The sequence below is a fragment of the Lissotriton helveticus genome, chromosome 7 (genome assembly GCF_964261635.1).
Source record: "Lissotriton helveticus chromosome 7, aLisHel1.1, whole genome shotgun sequence".
Lineage (NCBI taxonomy): Eukaryota > Metazoa > Chordata > Amphibia > Caudata > Salamandridae > Lissotriton > Lissotriton helveticus.
In genome coordinates, this window is record NC_136068.1 from 96334239 (window position 1) to 96359051 (window position 24813).

The 24813-nt window shown below is 43.4% G+C and overlaps 1 protein-coding gene across 1 annotated transcript in view; it reads left to right on the forward strand.

Annotated features, from left to right (window-relative positions):
* Positions 1-23227, forward strand: part of SS18L1 (SS18L1 subunit of BAF chromatin remodeling complex) — a 70066-nt gene extending 46839 nt beyond the window's left edge. The window contains exons 8-11 of the mRNA XM_078652949.1: positions 1292-1384; positions 8048-8170; positions 13083-13210; positions 22739-23227. Coding sequence (XP_078509075.1) covers positions 1292-1384; positions 8048-8170; positions 13083-13210; positions 22739-23227 — 833 coding nt within the window. The remainder of the gene's footprint in view (positions 1-1291; positions 1385-8047; positions 8171-13082; positions 13211-22738) is intronic.
* The last annotated feature ends 1586 nt before the right edge of the window (positions 23228-24813 follow it).

The following is a 24813-nucleotide window of genomic DNA, read 5'->3' on the forward strand; positions in this document are numbered from 1 at the left end:
GGAGTTTAATGATTCTTTTAGAAGACTTCCTTTGCATTTTCTAATGCCGGATGTTGGTCGCATTGCAGAATCTTAAAAAGTATTTTTACAATACAGTACATATGTGCTGCAGCCCTAGCCCAAATGGTGATATTTGAAGCCTTTCCTTGCACACATTTCCCAAAAATATGCTTCTGGGATTACTGTTGTAAATGGCTAGTGATTGAGATGCAGCACATTTTGGTTTCTGTCTGAAACAACATAAATCATAGTCAGCAAAAAGGTATGTTTTCTGCATATTGAGCACATATATGCAGAACTCTCCAGTTGATTGACAACACAGATCAATGAGTAGCCCTTTGTAAACCTATACTTTACTTATTGTGAGTACTTGAGTACTAAATTCAGTATGACATGACCCAAAAGCCAGGATTGGATGAAAATCTCACATCTGACACAGGATGACAAGTGATTTCGGTAGGGTACTGCTAACCAATATGTTCCAGAGTAGATTAAAATAACTCTATTGGGGTTTAAAAGGTACTAGGTTTGCACCTCAAATTGAATTTTTTGTTGCTGTCTTTTGACTTGCATGTATGGTAGATGGCACAAAGTGACATTGTGTGCGAACTGTGGGGGGCTCTGCAGAATTTTGGTCTATCTAAGAGAGTATATGTTTCTGTTTTTCTTGGATGGGAACATATTGCAAGTTTGTAACATTACATGTTGTACCTCCATATCAAGAAAAGAGTGGAGACACGCCTTGTCATTTTCCCTCAGCTGCTTTTCAGGCGATACAAAAGGGGGTGGTGATGGACGGAGCATCAGAACCAATCAAACACTCACACCCAGTCAACAGATCTGGGTTTGATTCATCACCGTTCTTTAGCCCACTCTGCCACCCCAGTTCAGACATGGCTATATACAAATTAGTCTGACCCTGTGCCTGAGTCCCTTGCTCACTTTGCCACTGGATTCAAGCAAGCCGGGCTGAAGATGGCTGTAATGCCAGAAACCGGTCCTCGGAAGCTTGTTTCCGGTCCAGGGAAGGCATGGCTTGGCAGTTCGGGCAGGACTGTTCCCATGAGGCACAGGGTCAGACTGATTTGCATATAGCCACGTTGGAACTGGGGTGGCAGAGTGGGCTAAAGACCGGTGATGGATTAAACCCAGATCTTTTGACTGGGTGTGAGTGTTTGATTGGTTCAGATGCTCCGTCCATTACCACCCCCTTTTGTACCGCTTTTCAGGCGATGGCACTGTGACCATCCTGAAGAAAGCCCTACCAATCCATTCTGCCTCCTTCTTGCAGGTCACGGAGATTACTCGTATCAGCAGTCATCCTACACAGAGCAAGGCTATGACAGGACCTTCGATGATTCCTCGCAGCATTACTATGAAGGAGGTGAGCTTGGAAGCGTTTCATCCAATTTGCCTTTGCTCTCAAACTAAAGAATCCATACTTTAAACATGATGTAAATCGTAATTTGAAACTCTTTGATGGTGGTCCTGTGGCCATAGGTTTTGATTGCCACCCATCTTGCATCGGTTCCATCTTTCTCAGAATCCTTAATTTGGATTTGTTCTGATGCTGACCTAGAAAAAAGACAGAAATTGTTAACACTATTATCAAGGCAGAGGAATGTTCATATCTGCTTGCCTCAGAGCATGGCTTGTTTTGGTGTTGAGATGTGACCTGTTCTATAGATTATCATGGGGTTCTCCCCCATGGAATCCTCATTCAACTTCATTCAGACACTCTCGGTAATGAAAGTATCAGTAACAATCTACCATAGATATAGGTTGGTTTCTGTCAATCAGTCAAATGTTTGTATTGCAGGATTTGCCCAATTCTAGGCCATCTTTGATGGAGCCATTGGCACACACCAATACCTGAGCATAAAGTTACAAAATGCCTCTTTAGCATATTTCTTAATTTGTCACATAGGAGGTTCATGAAACTCATTCATGTTATGAATTATCAGTAAGAGCTCAATGTAATAATATTTGTGCGCACTTCATTGGGATCTGAAATGTTCAATTCATTCATGAGTTTAGGGCAAACAAAAACAGTTTGAAGTAAGATTAGCAATTCTTAAAACAAAGATTTTAAAGAATATTAGATGCTAGTACATGAATATAACATAGTGATACTAACTGTAATTTCACTTTACCTTGATACTCAAATGTAATCGAACATAAGATTGTTGAAAACGAGTATAGAGCACTCAAATTGTTTTGGTGCATCATTCCTCGGAGCCAGCTCAAGTAAGTGTTCTTCAGAGTGTTGTTTCATACGTAGTGGACCTGGTGTGTCAAGAAAATAGCAAAGTTTAGGGACTTGCAAACTCACTGTATTTGCGACCTATGATCATTAGCAAAGTCGCTAAAATGTGTTGTTGGGCTTAGCCAATCGTTACGGTGCGATTTGTGAAAGTTCAACATTTGATAGATTTGTATTTATCATGAGAGTATAGTGCACTCAAAGCTTGCACACTCTTCTTTTGTTTCTTAAGGAGGGACTAGGACACCAGTGCAGATAGAGTCATATGTGGACTGGGGAATAATGTTGATATTTTCAGTGATGCATCCGTCCCTTTGAGTGGGCTGGAGTAAAAGCTCAACGCAAGCAATGGCCAAGGGTCACTTGCTCTTCCACTTTAACAGTGTACCAGCAAGATAAGCCTTCGGTCACTGTGCTCTAGGTGCTTTGGATCATGGGAGGCCTGGAGACATTTTCTAGACCTGATAGCCAGGCACGAATACAAACATCATTTGTATCCCTCTGAAGCCATGTGAGTGTCACTAAATGAGGCCCCCATTGGTGGATGCCTGTTAGAGGCAAAAAGGTTTTTCACTTAATCTAAAGCTGATTTTTATGCACACACCAGTTGTATTGCTTCTCCACCAGGTCGTAACAGTCGCTAACTCTCGGGTAGTCCCATGACAAGGAGGGGCTCTGACAGCTCTGTTCTATACAGCCAACATCACTATGCATGCAGGGACTTGCAGGGTTGCTAGGGGACAATCTAGTTATGTTGGCTGAAAAACAAGAGCTGAATGAAGGCCACCTTTGTGCCATAATTCCCTCCCCTCAGGCATCATGTTTTTTCTCCTGTTCCGTCCACTCCAGTCTCATCAGAAAGCTTAGACGCTCAAGCCACACATTTTTTTCCTTTTCTTTGAAAATGCATGCTTCCTTTTTCTGTGAGAGACACTTTGGAACCAACTGATTCCTATTTTTCATAACAGGCAGAATTAGAAGAGTTACTGCTCTTGTATCATAGCAATTCAGAATTACTTTGTTTCGGACTAATTGTATGAGACAATGGAGAGAATGGCATTTGTTCTTACCATCATTTGCAAGAAGCAAAGTATAACATTATTAAGCATATACATTAAACTTATACTAACATAAAGTGTTAACAGCATGTTGGAATGGGAAAGTCTCCTGCATGATATTCAGGTGTGTACCCCTGCTCAGATTGACCCAACTAAAGAAGAAACTAATATCCTGACTTTTGTTGGCCATGCCAACGCGTTAACCTAGTGTGTATGCTGTGGCCTACGCCTGTCCATGATAGTGTTAAAGTCCAAAACGTATTCTATGACCTGGAGGCTGCACCAGACATACTGTCATGACTGACATTAGACCACTATTCATGTTCTGGTTGATCACATTGTACCAAGTTTTGTTATTTATTAGTCCTGGCCAGACCTTTTTCCTGTGTCAGAGAGGAGTACAGTCTACTGACCCGCTTGTGAAAAGTTCCGCTTTAGTGTCTCTCCCCGGCCCTTGCACTGACATTCCATGTGCAGGCTGAATGGGTGTATGTAGGGTGAATGCTTACACATGCATGATAACCAGATTGTAGGTATAATGTAAGTATTTGGACTGCATTCTTGTGGCTGGAGGGTAGAGTCCCAGACTCTGGAGTGAGAGAGGATGGAGACAGGGCTACCCTTAGAAATGTAACTGGAGCTATTCAGCCGGGAGTGGAGAATTGTTCTTCCTGAGCAATGCAACTTGGTGGATGATAGGGGTTCAAGGTGGTTCGATATTTTCTGTTTTAAACGTGAGGACATTTGTAGGGCTTGCCTTCCTTTTTTATAATTTCTTGATAGCTGCTCTAGGAAGGCTGATGACACCCAGGTGCAGAGAGTTCACACTTCATTGTTTTGGCTACTCCTGCTTGGGTTCAGCCTCATCACTACTTGCTGTGACTCCACAACAGTTAGAAAATGACATTTGAAAGGAAATCACGCTAAACCAGTTCTTGGACCGTAGACAGTGGACAAACATTCCCCATCCTGAGAATAAGTATGAAACTGGGACTGAAATCAGCCCCCTTTGGTCCAGCCCGAAGTACATCTTGACCAAGGAAGGATGTGCTTGCTTAGTACTCTCACGGCTTTAGACATTGAAGAGTTTGCAGCATCACACACTTCTTCTACTCGCGTACTTTGTGACTTGCAAACAAATATTCCTCGTTGCCTCCTGAATTTCTTCCGGCTGGTTCACCATACTACTGGTCAGCTTCTCCCTTTCATCCATACTGTCGCATTGTGCACCCTTTTTCAGCATTTCCTGCACGAATATTTATTATGCAAAACAATTTGGTTTACTTGAACCATGCAATCCGCTATCACCTACATTTACTTTCGTCTCACATTTTCCTTGACCCCCTCACACCTTTCTTAGATTTATAGCCTTCGTTATTTTCAGGTTCTTTCACTGTTGCTCTCTGCAACTCCCATATCCTTGTTTCTCATCTACTTCACCCAACCCGAGAAGTGGACCATTCATTTAGTGAATAATATGGCTACTTTAAATTGGGTTTATTGGTGAAGAGTTTTTCTTGAGCTTGAGGATTATTTGTACAACATATGAGTTGATCCCTAATTAAGGTCTGTCAGATCCCTAAATTCATAAGCTCTCACCATGGTGCTTAGACTGGCCACCACATTTCCAACTCTTGTGTTTTCCTTTTTATTGTGCAAAGAATTTGTGTGTTTCAAGTACCACATTGATGTGAGCCCAAAGTGTTGTTCTAATATTCTCACTGAGATCATACTCATCCCTAGGTTGATATGATAACGGGTATTTCTAGAGCGCTCGTTCACCAACGGTTTCTTGGCGCTGATTGGGAAATGCGTGGACAGGTGCAGTGGGTGAGCTATTGATCGTAGGCCTGAGAGAATAGCCAAGTTTTAAGAGATTTTCTAAACATGGGATATGAATCAGTTTGACATAGCTTTAAGGTTTAGAATCGTGCACCGCTGGTAATCTTGTTTTTACTGCTTTTTACGTGCCTCCAGGGTTCGTCCCCCGTCTGGGGCGATAAGGCTATAATCCACTATGTCACAGTTTGACATAGTTCAGGAGGAAGTGAGTTCCAGAACTGAGGTGCCAAAAACGTAAATCGAAATCCGCCCAGTTTCTTCAGATTAAAAGAGTGAGGGGTCAACAGATTGGAACAGATAGGTTCCCCTTACCTGTTGCCTCAAGTCCTCTGTTCCGGACTTTCATAAATGCTTCTGCCTCCTAGCTTAAGATTAAGCAGCAAACACCCTGTTTCTTCGCTTTCCGAAAAATTCTTGCTTCCGGTGGCAACGAGATACAAGTCAAAAAGTTTCTTCCGTCGCTTCCAGGGCAATAATGGCTCACCACCGTCTGACAAAAATAAAGGTGCTATGCCATGCTAGCTGCAGCCATTGTAAATATCAGGTGTTCAGCAGGTAATTGATAATTCAAATACAACATACTAAAACAAACAAACACAATATCAAATTCAAACATTGATCTAGAATAAAAAGTTAAACAAATAGCTTTATAACACACTGCACCAACACGTCATTCCTTTTTCGCATTAAGAATCGCAGTATTGAACTACTGGGAATTATTATACCTACTTCTTTCAGTTTTGCTTTTCCTTTAAGTTGATCTTTATTTCTGGTCTTGTTAGTGTTGCCAGTATGAGCACTGACTTCTGATCTCTTCCTATATAAATGTTTCCTTATCCCCTAAGTTTCTACGCATCCAGTGCTAACCTGGATCCATCTTGACAACAGTGCTTCCCCCATATGCACAACTGATTGCTTCTAGTGTGCATAAAATGTAAAAAATGTAAATGTCTTAATTTGTAAAGCGCACAGCTACCTCCACCGGAGGTGTCCCGGCGCTGTCCGTATACCGCTTAGGAACCCTTCCTGGCTTTCCTGGGAAATGTCCACTCCTGGGCACCCCCAGGTGCAGCCAGGCATCCCAGCGCTTTTGGGGCCGTTGTGGAGACTAAGCAAGCTATTGCCCAGAGTTGCAGCGTGGGACCCATGATCAGAACAGGCACTGAGGCGAGAATATCCAGTCAGGGGAATTAATGAGCCGGAGACCCGCCGAGGCGGTAATCGAACCCTGGTCCCTGGCCAGAGCTCTGCATCAAGGTCTGCCTGCTCTAACCATTGAGCCACACTTCTCAACTCCATGAGGCCATAACTCTGTGTTGCCATTGCAAGCTAAGATGGTCAACACTATGTGATCTTGCATCCAAGTGTCATGCTGCCATGACCAAGAGAAGTCCTTTGTTTATGATATCGCCCGTTTGTTGGATGCCTGCTCATTTGCTACCCATGCACAACAGTAGCACTTGATATGTCGCAGATCGAGGGATTCTATGAAATTCATTATATGTACGCCCTCGCACAACTCTAGAACTGGTGCACATTTTACCCACTACATGAAGCACTAGTTCAAATGGGTACCTTACTATTCTGCAAGGCTTGCGGAACTATAAATTGTTGGTAATTCCAAATACTTCAAAGCATACTGGTTCATGTGTTTATGTGTGGGCGCTCATCCACTTCTGTTTGGCCTTGACAACATAAAGAGTTGGTGGTGATAAAACCTACTGTTTGTACTGGCCACTCATCACTATGTGCTGTTGCTATTGCAAATGGTTAGAGTCCAGTCGTCCTCAGGTCCAAGAATCAGTCCAAAGTCAAAAGTATTACATCAACAAAAGGTAGATACAGATGGGTTGCTTAACCAACTGTTTCCAAAGATTTTCATCTCCTTCAGCTTATATTTTAGAAGATGTGCAGGAGACAAACACATCGTACTTGGTTAAGCCTCAGGCGCTAACCTACAACATACATCATGTAGCATACTGTACAGTTTGACATTGCAAGATTTGTTTAGTTACTAAATTATTTTCAGTGTCAAGGTAAACGAAATTAGGGTACTATGTAGGAATTAATTTATTTCCTCTTCCTAACAGGTATGCATTATAAGTTAACTATACATTAAGTGGCTTTCTGGTGAATGATGTCATAATATGTCTCAACCTAAGCTGACATCATCAAACAAATCAACATTATTTTTAAAAACTTTATTTAAACTTTTATTTCCAGGGAGTTAAGAGTATCGATCCATATTAATCAATAAGACATAGAATGCGCATTTCGAAGGTGACGGAAAGCGACAGCTGGGTCCTGCAGATGATGCAAAACAAACTTTGGGGGAACAATATGGTATAAAACAAAATTGACCCCTTTCTTGCTTTACTCACTGGAGCAGGACATCTAAAGAGTGCATTTAAAGTTATTCAGGCAACAATGAACAAGTCTAGTGTGCTCTGTAGCAGCACACCTACAATATGTCTTTTGAAATACGTGCGAAAAGGCGTCCGCATCCTGTACAATTTTAACATTTTGTCTCCAGGTATGACTGTTAACCTTTCCATCACATATGGGTACAGACTTTGGACCACCAAACAAACAAATATTCTGAAATGTAATGCACTTGTTGTTGATAGTTAGGGATGCAGGACTTGGTAAAGAGAACTTTCTTTTCTTGTCACTAGATGACCCCTTTAATAATATAACTTAAAACTACTGAATGTAAATGTGTTAATAAATGCGATTATTTTATACTCTGCTTATCTGTCCCTATGTTAGGTGACTGTATTGTTAGGCCATAACTCTGCTTGTGCTTCATTGGTTGTTTATTAGCTTTTGTTTTCTGGGTGTGTCTAATGATGTTACATAACTGTTATCCATCCATCTGTTTTAGGGAATGCCCAGTACAACCAGCAACAGGCTGGATACCAGCAGGGAGGAACGGCACAGCAGCCTGCGTATTCACAGCAGCAGTACCCCAACCAGCAGAGCTACCCGGGCCAGCAGCAAGGATATGGTGAGAACACATTATTCAGCTTTGCTGATGTCTGGCCATCAGATTCTGAATCATATCAACATCACTGTGTCCAAGCAAATCCCAGGGCCCTTGTCATATAAAGATGAACCAGGGGATTCAGGAACTGAGTTCTGCTTAATCGGATATGGGAGGTTGGGAGAAGTCCACGATGTTAACAAAAAATCTTATCACACTCCCCGTTGGACTCTGCTTACGGTTGCTATCTTCCCTAAAATATTCCCCAGATTATGAGATTTGCAGCCTAGATCTTCTCAAATGTTTTGGAGACAGAAACCTATGTTATATTAATGAGAAAGGGAATGGTTGGAGGAGGGTGTCTTCATGGACTTGCAGCAGTTCTTGTTCCCATCAGTGGACAGAGGTTCTACATCTAGCTACCATCATGTGAGGGAGGTGTGCCAAGATGCAGGTTAAAACCTTTCCCATTTCTAATCGGAGGCTCCCAAATTGTAAGGCTAAATTCCTTTCAGCTTATGCTTGATGAAGAATGAGAATTTAGATACATGGTTTAGTGTGAAGAAGATCGAGTTTAAAAACTCTCTACCTTGGAACCTGAGGGTTTTAATCCAGGCGTCCCCACTTAATCAAATTGCGTTATCGTTGGCAAACCAATTTTCTCCTGCACCTTTGTCATTTTTCCGTCTACATTGTGTGTGCATAAAACCAGACTGTCCTATGTACTAAGCACCAACATAACTTGTGGTAATGTGTGGGCTCTGTGCATCTTGGGTCAGAAGTTGTGTTTCTAGATGATGTTTAGTGGTAACTTGTTTATAGATCATCTACTTGCATTTATTAAATGTATTTCCTCAAAGCCTTGTACAATATATGGTTGGTATCAATGATCAAAAAAGAAACATTTAAATGAACAACACTGTTATGCCATATAGGGATTTGCCAGTAGTTTTTCATATGCTTCTTCTAAAATCAAGTAGTGAGGGAGATATCCGTTCATTAGTCAATAACCTGTTGGAGATTTTGGTTGACAGCACACGCGTGGAAAGAAGGAAAATGGATGACCCATGAGCTAGGAGAGGGATGGACAAACGAACAAAAGAGCTGAGTAGAGCTTAAAATATAGGACAACAGAGAAATACAAAAACACAAACATGGATGAGCATGAGCATTTAAAAAAAAAAATAGAAGAAAAGTAATTGGAACCAATAGAGGCTGGGCAGTCATTGAAGCTGTTGAAGGTAGGAGAATGTACAAGATGAGTATGGGATGACGAATTGAAGAAGAACATATGTTCTGTTAGATTTAAACAAAATAAGAAAGCATTTTGGTAGTACAACAATGAGAGTTTGAAGAAGTCATTTTGAAGCTGAAAAGGTAATACAATTTTAGATCTTAGGGATGTTTTGGAAATTACAGCAGCAAGCATTAGCAACATCGCTTATTTATTCAGCATTGCCCATTGCAAACGTCAAAAAGAATTTCTGGTTCCAAACCAAACAAGTGTAAGGTAAATTAATAAGAGGGGCGAAAAATGACTCAGGACAAATAAAACTGAGACACTAATTCTAAAACAATTAGGTATTGATAAGCCATAACTATCACAGAGGAGACAATGTGACATTCTGGCTTAAAGACCATTGGTAGAAAATGTCTTAGCACCGGAAAAGGATTTGTATATTGCGCAACATGGACAAATCAATTGGTCAGAGCTGGTCTAAGGAGTTCATTTATCATTTGGTTGCCAGCTCACAAGGCCTCTTCTGTCCTGGTGAAGGACCACCCACCATATGTTGAGATCCCCAGCTGTCTTGGTTCGATCAGAATTTCTAGATGATGCACAGCCACCACATAGGCGAATAGAAATTTCTCAAAAGCGTAAATCAGCTTATGTGGCTTAAATACATATTTATGGGCAGATATAGTATTTGATGCACTGGGGCTTCTGAGGTAAAGACTCTGCTGCCCGAAACACAGCCCATCTACCAGATTTAAGGTTTCCTACTAGAGCGTCATCCCTTTTTTGCTAAAAAGGCTTACACCGACACGGTGAGGTCATTTTCAGCAAACTGTTCAGTCATTTAACTCTTCAGTAACATCTAGGGCTACTAAAGAACTACTTGAGCTGCCAAATTGTAAAAGAATGGTTTTCCAGAACACTGGGTTTGTCTAAACAACGTACTTTATTTCTGCAGCCCTGGCACAGTTACACTTCATCCAACAGAGAGTAACTGGCCACATGCACTGTTATCCCTTAGCTCCAAGGGAGAAGATTTAACATTCTACAAAGGCAACAAATGATCTCTCTCTCTCTCTCTCTCTCTCTCTCAGCAAATTCGCATTCGCAAACGCCGAAATTCTGCGAATTTCGGCGTTTGCGAATTTGCAAAATGTTATGTATTAAGGAAAACTGTTGCAAAATAAGGAATCGCAAAATTGCTATTCCTTATTTTGCAATTGCATTTAAGGAATCGCAAATTTTGCGATTCCTTAAATGCAATGTATGAAGCAAAAAAAATGCAAATTGTCATTAAGGAATCGCAAATTACCACCAACTTCAAGTTTGTGGTAATTTGCGAATTCCTTGAAAAATGCACATTTTAGCATTTTTCAAAGTGCCATGTGATGCACATACATGCCCTTAGGGCATGTATGTGTGCCACATGTGCACCCATGCTTATTTCAGGGGTGCAACAGGGTGTCCTTTGGACACCCCTGCACCCTTGAAATTATTCTCAATTTGCGATTCTCAAATTGCGAATCGCAAATTGAGAATAACTTCCCATTCATTCCTATGGGCCTCCTGGCCCATAGAAATGATTTGGAAAGTATTCCTTAATTGCGATTCACAATTTGCTAATCGCAATTAAGGAATACTAAGAATTCGCAAAAAAAAAATCGAATTTGTACATACATCACAATTTGTGATTCTGAAATAGCGATTTCTAGAAAATCTCTATTTCAGAATCGCAAATGTGTACCTTGATACATATGGCCCAATATGCCTTTATTTACAATAATCCACTCAGAAGAAAGAAAGACTACTTAGGCTCTACAGGGTTTCCAGTCTACCGCCTGCAAGCCTTCAACCTCCTGCGTGTAGATCACATTCAGATCTAAGTGGTGAGGGCTTGATTGACTAATCTACTGGCGAGAGCTGTGATATCTCACCTAGAAGATAAATATAACGTGTCTCTTACTGACCCAGTTTGTAAAGGGATGCCCAAGACTGATTCACCTATTAAGACTGTTACCTGAGGATGCTTTTTGAACCCAAGATCACTTGCTACAGACCTACCTGAAAAGGAGAGAAGATGCACATACAAGAATGTATGTACTTTAGGGCTAAGTGGCAAACATAAACTGCACTTAGAGAAAGGTTTGAAATGAGACTGTGGGTGAAAAGTAGAAAAGCACTATGGCAAATGAGCAACCTTGCCCCATGTCTTCAGGAACTTGGCAAAAAAGTGTTTATGGAAACAATCATAGTTCGCGTTGAATAATACAGTTCAGGCTCCTATTCATTTGGTAATATTCCTCTAATGGCACAACCGTGTTTATCCAAGAAATTGATGATGCCATGAAAAGAGCAAGATCGAGATGGCGAGTGCCCACAACACAGTCATAAGCCGTGGGATAATATGTTTGTGCGTGTGTATGTGGTATTTGTATAGTGCCAACCTAGCCAAAAGCAGAGTGCTGCACATGTTGCAAGATAGTCAACTACTGATTGGAGGGGTAGCTCGGTTCTGGGAGTGGATGTGGATTGTTACTTCATTGTGATGTAATGATTTTTAAAGCTGTGTCTCTTCAGCTTTTTCCTAAAATGCACCAGGCTGCAGACCTGATGAGTACGTGGACCAGCCACATCCTGGCTGCATCAAGGACTTGTTTTTTTCTTTTCTGCTCTTTGTCGTCTTGAGTTTGATTTTGTCTGGTTGTGGGTGTGCTGAGAGCTCTCAGATATGGTGAGAATGTCACCCAGCTAGGCAAAGGTGTCAGTTGTAAGGGGCTTATAGATGCTGCAGCTGATTTGATGATGGTATGGAATGGCAAGGAAAGCAGGTGGAGTTTCATCGCATTGTGGGTGATGTGCTCATATATCTTCAAGCCATAGTTGTGGTGTGCTGGTGGTAACATTCCTTATCATTCTTATCTTGTGCACCCCACTCCTCTACAGCAATGACCTCATCCTCACTTACTGTAACAGGACACACATGTGATTTTATAGATCCACATTTTTAGTACTGAACAAAATGTAATAAATGATCTTCATATATTGATATGAGGTAGTGTACGCGCCTCACTTATTACAGTTGTTTTCGAGTATTTACTTGTTTTTTTAAGGACAAGTATGTGTGTTAGGATTTAGATTCACATCCAGGTTCATTCAGTGAATAATGAGGTAATTTCACTATAAAACTATTCCATTGAGAGCACTAGTGTTGATATAGGCTGAGCAGGAACCTGTATGAGACTTTGAGATGTGGACATAGTAGCACTATTAATCAGGATTATGTATGATGTGTGGGTGGCGCGTGAGATACACAGCCTTGCGGTGCAGAAGGGCATGCAGAATAATAATTGGGAGAGAGCACACATGCACTTGTCAGGAGGACCCAAGTATGAGATAGATATAGTATACATATACCTGTGAGTGGTCAGGTGCAAATAGATAAGACCATGCACACAAGGATCCAAGGCATATGTTGGCAAAAGGGCAGCTGCTCGGGTGGTATTGTGGTGATGAGTGAGACTCTTAAGCGGTTGGAATGATGACTGAGCAATCAGGATAGTTGAGATTAGTGTGCATGCATCGTGCTCTGGAAGTGCATGCTGTCCAGCATGTGCGCACGTTTTGTAGAGTATACGAGTTGAGAAGCATGCACAAACGTGAGTGGTAAATCATTCGATTTCTGCACTGTTCTGTCTTCAGTTCCAGCACAGGGGGCTTCGTCCCAGTATTCCACCTACCAGCAGGGACAGGGACAGCAGTATGGAACCTATCGAGCTTCACAGACGGGGGCCGCAACCCAGCAACAGAGGCCGTATGGATATGAGCAGGCAAGTCTTCACAGTCCTCTGGCTGCAAATGGGATCAGGCAAGTCTTCCATGTGCTCCAAGAGCAGGTGGCACTAGGCACATTTTTATTTGTTATGAGTTCACTTGGGATCAAGCAGTGTGTGCTAATTGCACAAGTGGGTTCCAACACTTTGTGCAGTGGGAGCAGGTGGGGTTAGGCATAAGTATGTGCTCTGAGCAAAAGTCTGATTGTCTTTCTTCGGTGAGAATGAAAAAGCTTGGTGTAGATAGTCATTTCAGAAAGGCACCTGCCTGCAGTGTCAGATAACACCATCGCCTGCTCCATTAGCATAGTCAAATGCTGGAGGAAATGATCCTCAACAGGTAGGGGGAGGATACCAAACTATCTGACAGTGCCATGTGTGTCGATGCCACAAGCTGCAGGTTGGGACTATGCTCACATTGTAGTGTTACAAGTGACAGAGAGTGAGGATGGTAGTTCTCTCTCACTAGTTGTAGCACTACTGATTAATAGGTGAATTATGGTAAAACAAATAATTTCAATTAATGGGTTGTTTAATCACAAATGTTAATTATGTGATATTTGAAGTAATATGTGTTGGTATGAACAGTACATTGGTGGACTGTAGGAAAGACGTAACTGTGTTCCCAATTCTTTTTATTTTTCTGAGAAAACTGACATCAGAAATCAAGGTACTGGTATAGTTGTATCTGTATCGTCCTCCCCAGCTCGGTAGCATGTAAATTAATTACGCCACACACAGAGCTCATCATTACACAACTCATCATTGCATAACCGAGCATTTGATAGGGGCTCTAGATGAGGGTCGCACATCGGCACTGATTTTGTTAGATCTCAGTGCCGCGTTTGACACGGTCTCCCACCAGATCCTGCTGCAGAGGTTGGAGGGGCGGGTATAGCAGATTCTGCCCTGTTGTGGTTCGCCTCTTTTTTAGCAGAAAGGGCCTTCCAGGTTGCAGCCCCCCCTTTTGCCTCCAAGATCCATACCATCAAATATGGGGCACCGCAGGGCTCAGCCTTGAGCCCAACACTGTTTAACCTATATGTTCAACCGTTAGCAGTGGTGGCCAAGAGCAGAGGTCTCACAGCAGTGTCATATGCAGACAACACACAATTGGTAGGAGGACTACGTGCAGGATGCATGTAAGTTTCGGAGAATTCTTGAGGTCATCTCTGAGTGGATGACTGCCAACTGTCTACAGCTCATTGCTAACAAGTCCGAGGTACTGCTGGTCGGGCAAGACTCTGAGCTGTGGAGCGAGCGCTGGTGGCCTGCTGTGCACCCATCCCCAAACAGGTGGTGAAAAATCTGAGTGTGTGGGTGGACTCTGCCTTTAGCTTTCAGACGGAAACAAAGAAAGTAGCAGGAAAATGCTTTGGCATCCTACGGGGGCTCAAACCGTTGCTAGGGTTTTTCGACCCATCTATCAGGCAGGTTATTGTCCAGGCTTCCATCCTGTCTAGACTGGATTATGCCAATTCGCTCTACTTGGGATCCAACAAGGTGGAAATTGCAAGACTGCAAAGGGTCCAAAACGCTGTGGCGAGAACATTACTGGGACTGCCGAGGACATGCCCTAACACTAGTGCAGTTCGTCGGTTACATTGGCTGCCTGTGGTCAAACTTATAGAGTTGAAGGTCCTCTGTATGTCTTTTAAAAATTTTAAATCTCTCCTCTCCAGGCATCTTGGCCAATCATCTTACACTCTATACTTTCTCCCGTCAACTCCGGTCAATTGGTCAGCATCTGGCGATTGTTCCGTGGGAAGGAGGGTTTGTGCTGGTGGACGTTCCTTCTGTGTATTGGCAGTCAAACTTTGAAACGCACTCCCCATCGGCATTCGCAGCCTGAAAAACTACCCGGCATTCCGTAAGGCAATCAATGAGTCGTCAAGGTGCTCAAATCACTCTTCCAGATCTCATAGTGTGAGGCTGAGGAAACACAGAAGAAACCACCGCAGCAGGCACCAGTGATCTAGACGCTGATGCAGTTCTGGTGCTCTCCTGGCCCTCTGAAGTCAAGGTCTCACTCCGGATGTCTAGAGCCAACAAACCCGAGGCAGGTGCTTGAAATGTGAGGAATACCTTGTAATGGACTTTCCAGGACGGTGCGAGTTACGATGTATCCCTTACTAGGTACAACTTGCAATGAATCGGCATCGAATGGAGCATCAGATTTGCATTTCTGCCTGTGTTTGACTAGGACATGGTCTCCTGTCTGAAACGTAATGTCCTGAGCACATCAATGCTTGTCTACATAAATCTTCATTCTGGACTTGTGGGACTAAGCGGTGTGTCAAACTTTCAGAGCGTCAATTAATCTTTCAGTGGTCCACTGGGGCAGCTTGGTGCCCATGGTTCTCCTGAACATCAGGGTGGCTGGGCTTTTGCAGGTTGTAGAATGAGGGGTAGATCTGTAAGCACGAAGAGTAGAATGGCTCACTGGTTAGAGGCGGCAGACCCGAGAGCAGAGGACGGCCCGGGACCAGGGTTCGATTCCCGACGCGGCAGGTTTCTGGACCAGGGTCAGCGGACTCGATAATTCTCTCGCCTCGGTGCCCACTCTGATCAGCGATCACACTCGGCAACTCTGGGCACTAGCTTGCCTCATCTTCACTAACGGCCCCACCAGACCGCCGGGGATGCCTGGTCTCACCCTGGAGATACCCATTAAGGGACCATCTCTCAGGGAAGCCAGGAAGGGTTTCGCAGCGGTCGAAGCGCGGAGATACCCCTTCGGGAGTGATTCCAGCGCTATATAAGCACATCATTAATTAATTAATTAATTAATTAATGAAGAACTAACTCGAGCGTAAGCTCTTTTAGCGCAGCGTACTGGACAGCCTTCTTAAGAGTGCTCATAAAACATTCAACAATGCCATTAGCATGTGGCAATAGAGGTGTACTTTTCTAATGCTTGATATTCAAGTGAGTAAGAAAGTCTTTGAATTCCTGACCATTGAATGGTGGGCCATTATCGGATTTTAGAATGGACGGAACTACCTCAGGTTGCAAATATGCCTTCTAATCTTTCAATCACTCAATCATGAGTGATTGACGAGAGGTCTTCCACCAGAGGAAACCAGGAGTACTCTGCTCCAATTACCATGCAATAATGGCCATTTTCATGGGTACCAAAGAAGTTAATTGCTATTTTCTCCCAGACGTGTTTCGGAAGATCCGACATGTTTAAAGTATGTTGCGTTGTTCTGGGGGATAAACAGTTACACAAATGACAAGCCTGGAGGTCTCTCTCAACTCACTCATCAAGATGAGGGAACAAAACATGGTTTCAGAGGGGCTCGCTTTGTGGCGACAATTCCAAGACGTCCCTCATGTGCCACTTCAATGACTTGCTATTGTAGACGTTCAGGATTGCAAATTCCCGACCCTCGCAAGATAATCCCTTCTTGTATAATGGACAGTTCATCATGCACATTCTTGAATTTCTGATATTCACTGTCATTATCAAGAGGTTGAGCATGTGTTCTCCAGGATTGATGCATAATAATATCTTTGAGGATGAGCATATTCCGGTCTGCATTGGAGGCAGTAGGTATTTGCTCCAAGGACACAGCTGCAGGAGTGCTAGATCGCACAATAAACGGAGGCCACTGCCAATTTGGAAGGGGTATCCTGGCACTGCATAGACACTTCAGAGAAGTAGTTGGCAGGGTTTTGATCTTTTCCCGGTCTGTGAACAATGGGGTAGTCATACTCTTGCAGTCTCAGCCCCCACCTCTCATTGCGAGGGGACATGTTGTCCTTTGGATGGTAAGCAATGTTTAGTGATCATTAACAAGCGTAAAATATAACCCACACAGAAACACATTAAAGTGTTTGCAAGCCCACACTATAGCTGGACTTTCTTTCTCAGGTTTCTAGTTAGCTTGTGCAGTCTGTGACAAACTTTGGCTAGCATAAGCTAGCCTTCGTGCCTTTGCATGCCCACCATGTTGGGTAAGAATCGCGTCCAAGTCCACTGGGCTAGCATCCACAACAATCTCTGTATGCAATTGCGGATCAGTAGCATTTTCAAATGCATGCTTAATATTCTGGAAACTTTGATCACACTCCTGTGACCACTGAAATGAAACATACCGGTTTGTTAACTCACTCAATGGGGTGCTCCCAGTGGCAGAGTCACGGATGTACCTTGAACAGTAGCTGGCCATACCAAGAAAAGAACGCAGCATGGTTACATCTTGTGATACCTTGGTTGGACCTGAAGTAATTTCCCCTCCTGAGAAAATGTGCCCAAAGCAGATTTGTTTTGTGAAATTTGCATTTTTCAACATTCAACTTAAGACCTGCATCAGCAAGTACATGGCACACTTGTGTAAGGGCTCTACAATGTTCCTTTCGTATGGCCCCAAATACTAGTATATCAACTCAGTAAAGAAAGCATGTGTGACGGGCTGTATAAGGCAATGAATGACATCTAGGAAAAGTTCAGCAGCTGAAGACACTCGAAACTCAATATGTTGTTGTAGGAAGCTGGCTCTGTATATACTATACCAAAATGAGGTATAGTGTGCACAGCGTCCAGTGGAACCCCAAAGGCGAGCAGAGGTAAAAGTAGATAGCTCCATACTCTCTATTTGAGGTAGTGTGGGTAAACAATAAGTCTTTAGTAGAGGGTTGTGTTAAGCTTTTGTTGTACACACTCAATCAGCAAATGATGTCACGCACTAAGACTGAACTCAGACCAATTTGATTTGTGTAAAAATATTACTTAGTTATATTTTTTTTCTAGAACAAAGCAAGCCTCGCACAGGTAAGTGTACATTTTATTTTTCAAGGCAGGTTGAACCATACAAGCAAGCTGAATGAAAATGTTTTTGTTACAGGATTGTAAATCTTTTAAATACAGTGGAAATTATTGTTCGATTACTTTTGATTACTTTACAGAATACTTTATAGATGACTTTTTGTACTCAGTGTGATATGCCTAGATATCACACTAGGACATTTCCTAGCGAAAAGGTAAGTAAAGCAGTTTTTAGTTATGTACAGTTTTCAAGTTTTCATACAAGACCAACTCAACACTTAAAACAATTGTCAAGAAAAGCAGTAAATGCAATCCTATGGAAGGAAATGGAGTTATCGGTTTGAAGGTAAGTACAAAATTGTGGGAGTTGATATTCTTGGGTTAGCACCAGGGTTCCCCAGGGTCAAGGATGTACTCTTGAAATACACTCAGCTGCACTAGAGCGGTCAAGTGCAGAATGCTCAGGCCCAGTAGTATCCAATGGGCGATAGGGGGCCTCCGGTTGGTGGCTGCTCACAAGCAGGCCACTGGGTTGTGGGAGCAAAGCTCCTGGTGTTGGGTTCAGGGCAAAGGGCGATCTGAGTTAGCTCCCAAAGTACACCCGCAGTGGCGCCGGGGCGGCCGGGTGCAGGGTGCTGTTTTGGTGTCGGATGCCGTGTTGTTTTCAATGGGGATTTTTCTGGTTGCAACAAAGTCTGCAGGCTCGGGACGAAGATCTTCTGGAGGTGACCACCGGTTGGAGAGGTAATTTTGGATGCTGGGACACCGTTGGTTGAGCCACCCAAGGCCGTGGTAAGTTGGGTGCAGGGGTGTCTTTAGGCGTTGGGTTTTCTTACCAGCTTCAGTCGCGGTCGTGGGAGTCCTCCAGAAACCGATTGCAGGCGTCGTTTGGAGTGTCAAGGCAGGTCAGACATCACCAGATCTCAGGTCAGGATCGCTGGGGAGACCTCCTCGTGGTGTTGAGCCACTCAAACTCGGGTCGTAGGCGTTGGGTGTAGAGTGGTGCAGACTCAGGGTTTTTGCTGGGGTCAGAGTCTGTTTGGTGAGCAAATCTGGTGCTCACAGGAGACAAAGTCTTTTGGTTGGAAGGCAGGGTAGATCCTTCGGGTACTTGAGGCTGCTGGCTGCAGGACACACCGGGATTTGCTGGAGCAGGTTCGAGGTGGGAGGCCTGTAGGGCTGGGGCCTAGTCAGTGGGCGTCCTCCTCTTAGCTTCGGTACGGCTTCTTCCATCCTTCTACTTTTCTTCTTGGTCGGTTCTTGTCTGAGGAGGCAAGGTTCAGGGATGCCCATAAATACTAGATTTAGTGGTGTTACAGGTAAGTAAAAGGTTGGAACCAATGGGTCCCTTCCTTGGGGTGGGTACACCTCCTATTATGCCACCCTCCAGTAGGGGGGGCATATGCCTCACTCTGGTTGGCTGGGTCCCCCCATCTGCAAGGTGGCGGGGTCTGCGAGCTGTGCTTCACCTCGCCTCCCTCACCTGAGGAGTGGGGTTGGCAGAGGTAGGCGCACCTCCCTTCCTCACTTGGATTTCCTGCTGATTCTCCAGCCCAGAATCGTTTGGGACCCGTTGTTGGAAGCAGCAAAAGGCCTGGCAGCTCACAAAGATGGCAAGCCTTTGAAGCATCCCCTTCGTGGACCCTGCCCATCCTTGAAGAGTAGACTTGGCACCTCGTCCCAGGATGTGCATTGTTTCAGATCCCCGAGAGCAGCAGGCTGTCGACCTAGGGGTCCACAAACCTGTCTGGTGGTGGCATCTGGCGAGCAGCCACTCAGCCTGGACACTAGTGTTAGATCGTTTTTCAGGGGCATCTCTAAGATGCCCTCTGTGTGCATTTTTCATTAAATCCCACACTGGCATCAGTGTGGGTTTAATGTGCTGAGAAGTTTGATACCAAACTTCCCAGTTTTCAGTAATGCCATTATGATGCTGTGGAGGTCGAAATGACAAACTCCCAGCACCATATACTCTTTATAGCATTACTGTACTTACAGTGTCTAAGAATTGGCTTAGTCACTGCAGGGGTACACAGCTCATGCACCTGTACTCTCACCACTGGTATGGTGCACCCAGCTAGAGGGGTGGCTGACCTACGCCAGGGCAGTGGGTTGTAAGCATGGCGCACAGGGATGTGTGCCATGTTGACTCTTTACTTTGTTCTTCACCAAAACACACAGCCTGCAATGGCAGTGTGTGTGTGTATGTAAAGGTACAGGGCCTCTATGGGTGGCACAATAAGTGCTGCAGCCCTCAGAGGCCTTCCCTGGCCACAGTGCCCTTGGTACCTGTGATACCATTTACAAGGGACTGACCTGTGGCCAAAGCGTGCCAAGGGTTTTTTTATTTTTAATGCAGTTTGGCAGGAACCCAGGGAACACTCAGTCAAAGTACATCAGCAGTTTAGCAAAAAGTGGGGGCAGCCATGCAAAAAGAGGGTTCTTTCTTACATTTGTATCTAAACGAACAACAAGAATTAAAAAGGTAGGGATTTAACTCAATTTTCTTCCAGTTCAAGCTGCAGATATCTTTTATTCAGATCAAGGCGCGAAAAGACTTTGGCACCTTTCAACTGGGTAATCATATTGGCAATGTGCGGACCTGGGTATCGTTCTTTTTCGGTTGCTTTGTTTGCTTGATGCATGTCAACACAGGTGCGCTTAGACCCTCCACTGTTGTTTTTAGGTACCACCACTATCGGCGACACCCATTGTAGTGTAGTTCCTAAATCCCTGATAGGCTCTGTGCATTGGAATAATATGCACTATAGATTTGACATAGTACTGAGGTCAGTATGTCTCTATCGAGTACATTAAACTTAATTACCTGTGTGTGCCAGCTAACTCAGAGGTCACTAGAAACTTCTCGAATAAACAAGAAGGGATTAGTTTCTGACAACCGCGTAAACATGACAACTTTGTTTCCCTTAGAATTGGAACAATATCTTCAGAGTCGTGGAAACAATAGATTACAGTTTCACTCAGTCAATCGTGCATGCTTTGTTTCTACAGAGTTGCACAGAAATAGAGAGACGGGCGTTTCAATAAAAAGGTTTATTTAACAGTCTTATTTCTCATGCAAGAGATATGAACTGCTACAATTGTAAGACAGAATGCGAAGTATAATACGTACAGTGTTAGCAGTAATATAAAATAATTCTGCAAAAGCATGGTCTGTAGCTATGAGATATATAAAAATACATACATAAATAACACAGGCTAAAATACTCAACTGATGCTTCTAAAATAATCGTACCCCAGTGTACCTAACCTAAGTGTAGTACGAGGGAAGAAGTAGGTGCTGTTTTAGCTATAGTCTAGTTTAGTTTAGTTTTGCCAAGAGTTGCCAAAGTTTCTCTAGGTTCTAGTCTGCTCCATACCTTAGAATGAGAGAGGATGGTATCACTTTCCCGGGACTCGATCTCTAACACGCCGCAAGGGTAGTCAGAAACACTGGAGCTGGATTCTCGACAAGTATGTCAGTTGGGGACTTGACTTCCTTCGGGACTTGCTGTGCGAGCCGCATCGTGCATCGTGCAAGTAGGTAGTTGAACCGCACTGAGCCTTGCCATAGCAAGTGAAGGTATATTTATACCTTGAAGGTGTTTAGGAATGCAAGTATTGATGTACAAGTCGGGCATAAGAACGTCATGAATGAACCCCTAAGGAATAGATGTTCGTGCATAATAAATGAGTCCTTGGAGAAATCAATATTCATGCAAGGGGAAGTCCTAAAGGCTTAAGAGTCTGGTTTTCCAAGAACTCGTTGTGACAAAGAGGAACGGATGTAGTTGACCATGCCTGTATTTGGTTAGCATGAGCAATGCCTAAATAAGGGCTGGATTTCTATGCCTAAATAAGGGCAATGTGAATTGTACCTATATAAGGGCATAAATCGGGAAATCTATATAGGGAATCTAAATTGACACACAACATCATGGCATTGGATCAGTTGAGCGCTCAATTATATCATGTCTTAGTAAAGTCTCAGTTTCGTTTTCAACAGCCTTCTGTAGTTGAAATGCAATTCAACACTGTTGTTCAGCAACAGGCCGAATGTCCTCATTAATGTGGAGCTGCACTTTCATTATCGAGCTTTCCTAATCCATGGAACAATGAGGAAAACCGATTCATTATGTTGTGATGAGCATTGATTTTGTAATTCACTGAACTTAGTCCCTTGTTCGTAGCAGTGCTGAAGCTGAGCAAACATGCACTCAATGAAGTGCCTTGAAGAACATGAATTGAGGCTTGTACCTTCGTCTTTTTTTTAATTTATAGTCGTCACAAGTGAACCATGATTTTGCAATGGTGTTAAGGTTGCCCACATGTATACTTTGGTTTTCGATGGTGTGAGACGGGGCACCGAAGACAGTTCACAGTACTTTTCAGCGGGAATAATATTTATCGACGCACCACTATTTATGATACATGTTATACAGCAGCCAATTCTTTTCCGACTTGTATTCTTTCTTGCAAGATATTAGACCTACTTTTGCCCATCTTTGAGTAGTCGGCATTGACATCGCACACCCGTCTTCTTCACTGTTGCTCAACAGTGACGTCGAAGAACCTTTCAATGAGGAATTAGATGACAATCGGTCTCTTTCAGTTTCTACTTGCTTCAACTGAAGTTGCCGTTTACTCTGGTGGGCGTGACTAGAATGTTTCTGGAACCATCTGGCAGCCATCTTCTATTCACGACAAGACGCATTTTTTTCTCGCTTTGTGAACTGTTACATGGGTCTCTTTAGCACAGTGTTTACATATCTGCCCAACGGCAGGACATTTACCTTCATGTGGAAAGGGAAATCCACATCGAAGCACAGTTTCCTCTTCATCAGAGACATCACGTTGCGGCCTTCTGCCTTCTGTTTTTTCTTGCTTTTCATACTCCATGCCGATTCACTCTGGGTTCCTCCAGCCTCCATGTCAGCGACTTGATTGTCGGCAAGTTCTTCAGCTCTGCCCACCATGACCACACAATACAGACTGAGTGTTTCTCTCAGCATTTGGCATCTGAAGGAATCGGACAGGCAACCGTCTATGACTCTGAGAAGAATGGCTTCTTTGTCATTGAATTAGTTGAACTTGCATTGTTTGATGAGCATCTCAAGTCTTGCAACATATTCATTCATTGTTTCACCATCTCTCTTTCTCTCCTGACTGAAGATGTACCTTTCATAGTCAACGTTCGCATCGGATTGAACTTAACGTTCAATGCCACCTTGAAATCTTGGTAAGATAGTCTGTCCACCTTTGCTATCATTTTTTATCTCTTCTTTACTCCTTCTCCTGTTAAGTTCATAAGATATTTGATGATCTTTTTTTCATCAGTTATTTTTAGCATATCAATGAAATTATCAAAGGTTTCGCTCCAAGCAGTCCATCGAGCGCCAAGACTGCTTTTTAGCAGTAACAATTGAAGATGGTGATTTTAAGAAAATGGCAGCATCATACTTTGTGCTGTTTCCTGCAGATGCTGACAGGATTTTATGCTGTTCGAGCAGCACTTGGCCTACAGCAACTTCTGGCCCAGTGTCACTGCTGCAAGCATCAGCCCTCTGACTAGTGCTTGAACTATCATGCCCAACGAGAGGTAGTGAGGCACCCTCTTATTCTTTGACAGTGTGTAGTGGTTTGGTCTCTTGCTCTTTTTCTTCACCACTCTGTCTTCTGCATTGTACCTGTTTTTCTCCGCCTTTAGTCTTTCTTTGTGTTTATCTGCATCCCCTCACATCATTCTCGTGCATCTGGCTGTCGCCGCTTGTTGGGCTTTCTGTTCCCGGCGTTCACTGCCTTTATTATTACTGTACTATATGACTGATGACTCTGTTAAATTGTGGCGTCATGCATCTTATCTTGGTCATATTAGCAGTTTCCGACCTACAATAAATTAAACTTTCCATTGGGCCATCACTTTCTTCGAAGGTCTCGTACTGGCTTGAGTTAGTGCTTTGAGTCCACATACTCCAACTGTCGCTTCTTCACTTCAACTGAGGCGCATGTGGCACGCACAAGCAGTTTGGACCACAGTAAACTCTCTGAAAGAGGATTCTCAACTCTATCGGTTGCGGGGTTTACTTATCCCCTATTTCATGGCCAGTTGTTGCGTCCTCCCCAGCCCAGTAGCATGCAAATAAATTACGCCACACACGGAGCTCGGTATTACATTTCTTTACTCTCGAGAGTGAATTGACACGTACTGCATCATGAATTGTATTAACCACGCCCAATCACTTACGTCACTAGTCTACGGAGTCTGTTAGGGACCAGAGGGGTCCCTCAATCTATTATTTACAAGTCACTACAGTATCCATCACCCACCCACACTAAATTTAGTGTCTGAGGTGTGTGTAGAAGATAGACTTAGGACCCCAAGGGAAGTGGGTACACCGGCTTGGGCTCTAACTTTGCAGTTCTCCCCATGTTATTTGATCACATGTTGGTGGCCTTGTGATTAGTGTCATTTAAAACCTGTAAACAGTATCCTGCCCTTTATATTTTTCCTCTTCTGTCGTTGTTTTTTCCTTCGACAGGCTAAGTACTCCGGAAGTGCTCCACATTTTTTCTGTGCTGTTTATTAGCCGCGCCTAGATATACTGACAGGCGACTCACCCTAAGTGAACTCCCCAATCTCTTCTGCTAGAGGTTGGCATAGCCACTCCCCCCTACTCTTGCTTCAGAGTAATTTTACCCTGTTCTTTTGTAACTGGCCCTTCTCTCTATGTTTTGATGGCTGCCTCCTAGCAACAATAGCCTTCTGTTGGACTCTAAATTAAATCCACATCCACACCTTGGCCAGTCTGATATCTTCTAACCTTGCCAG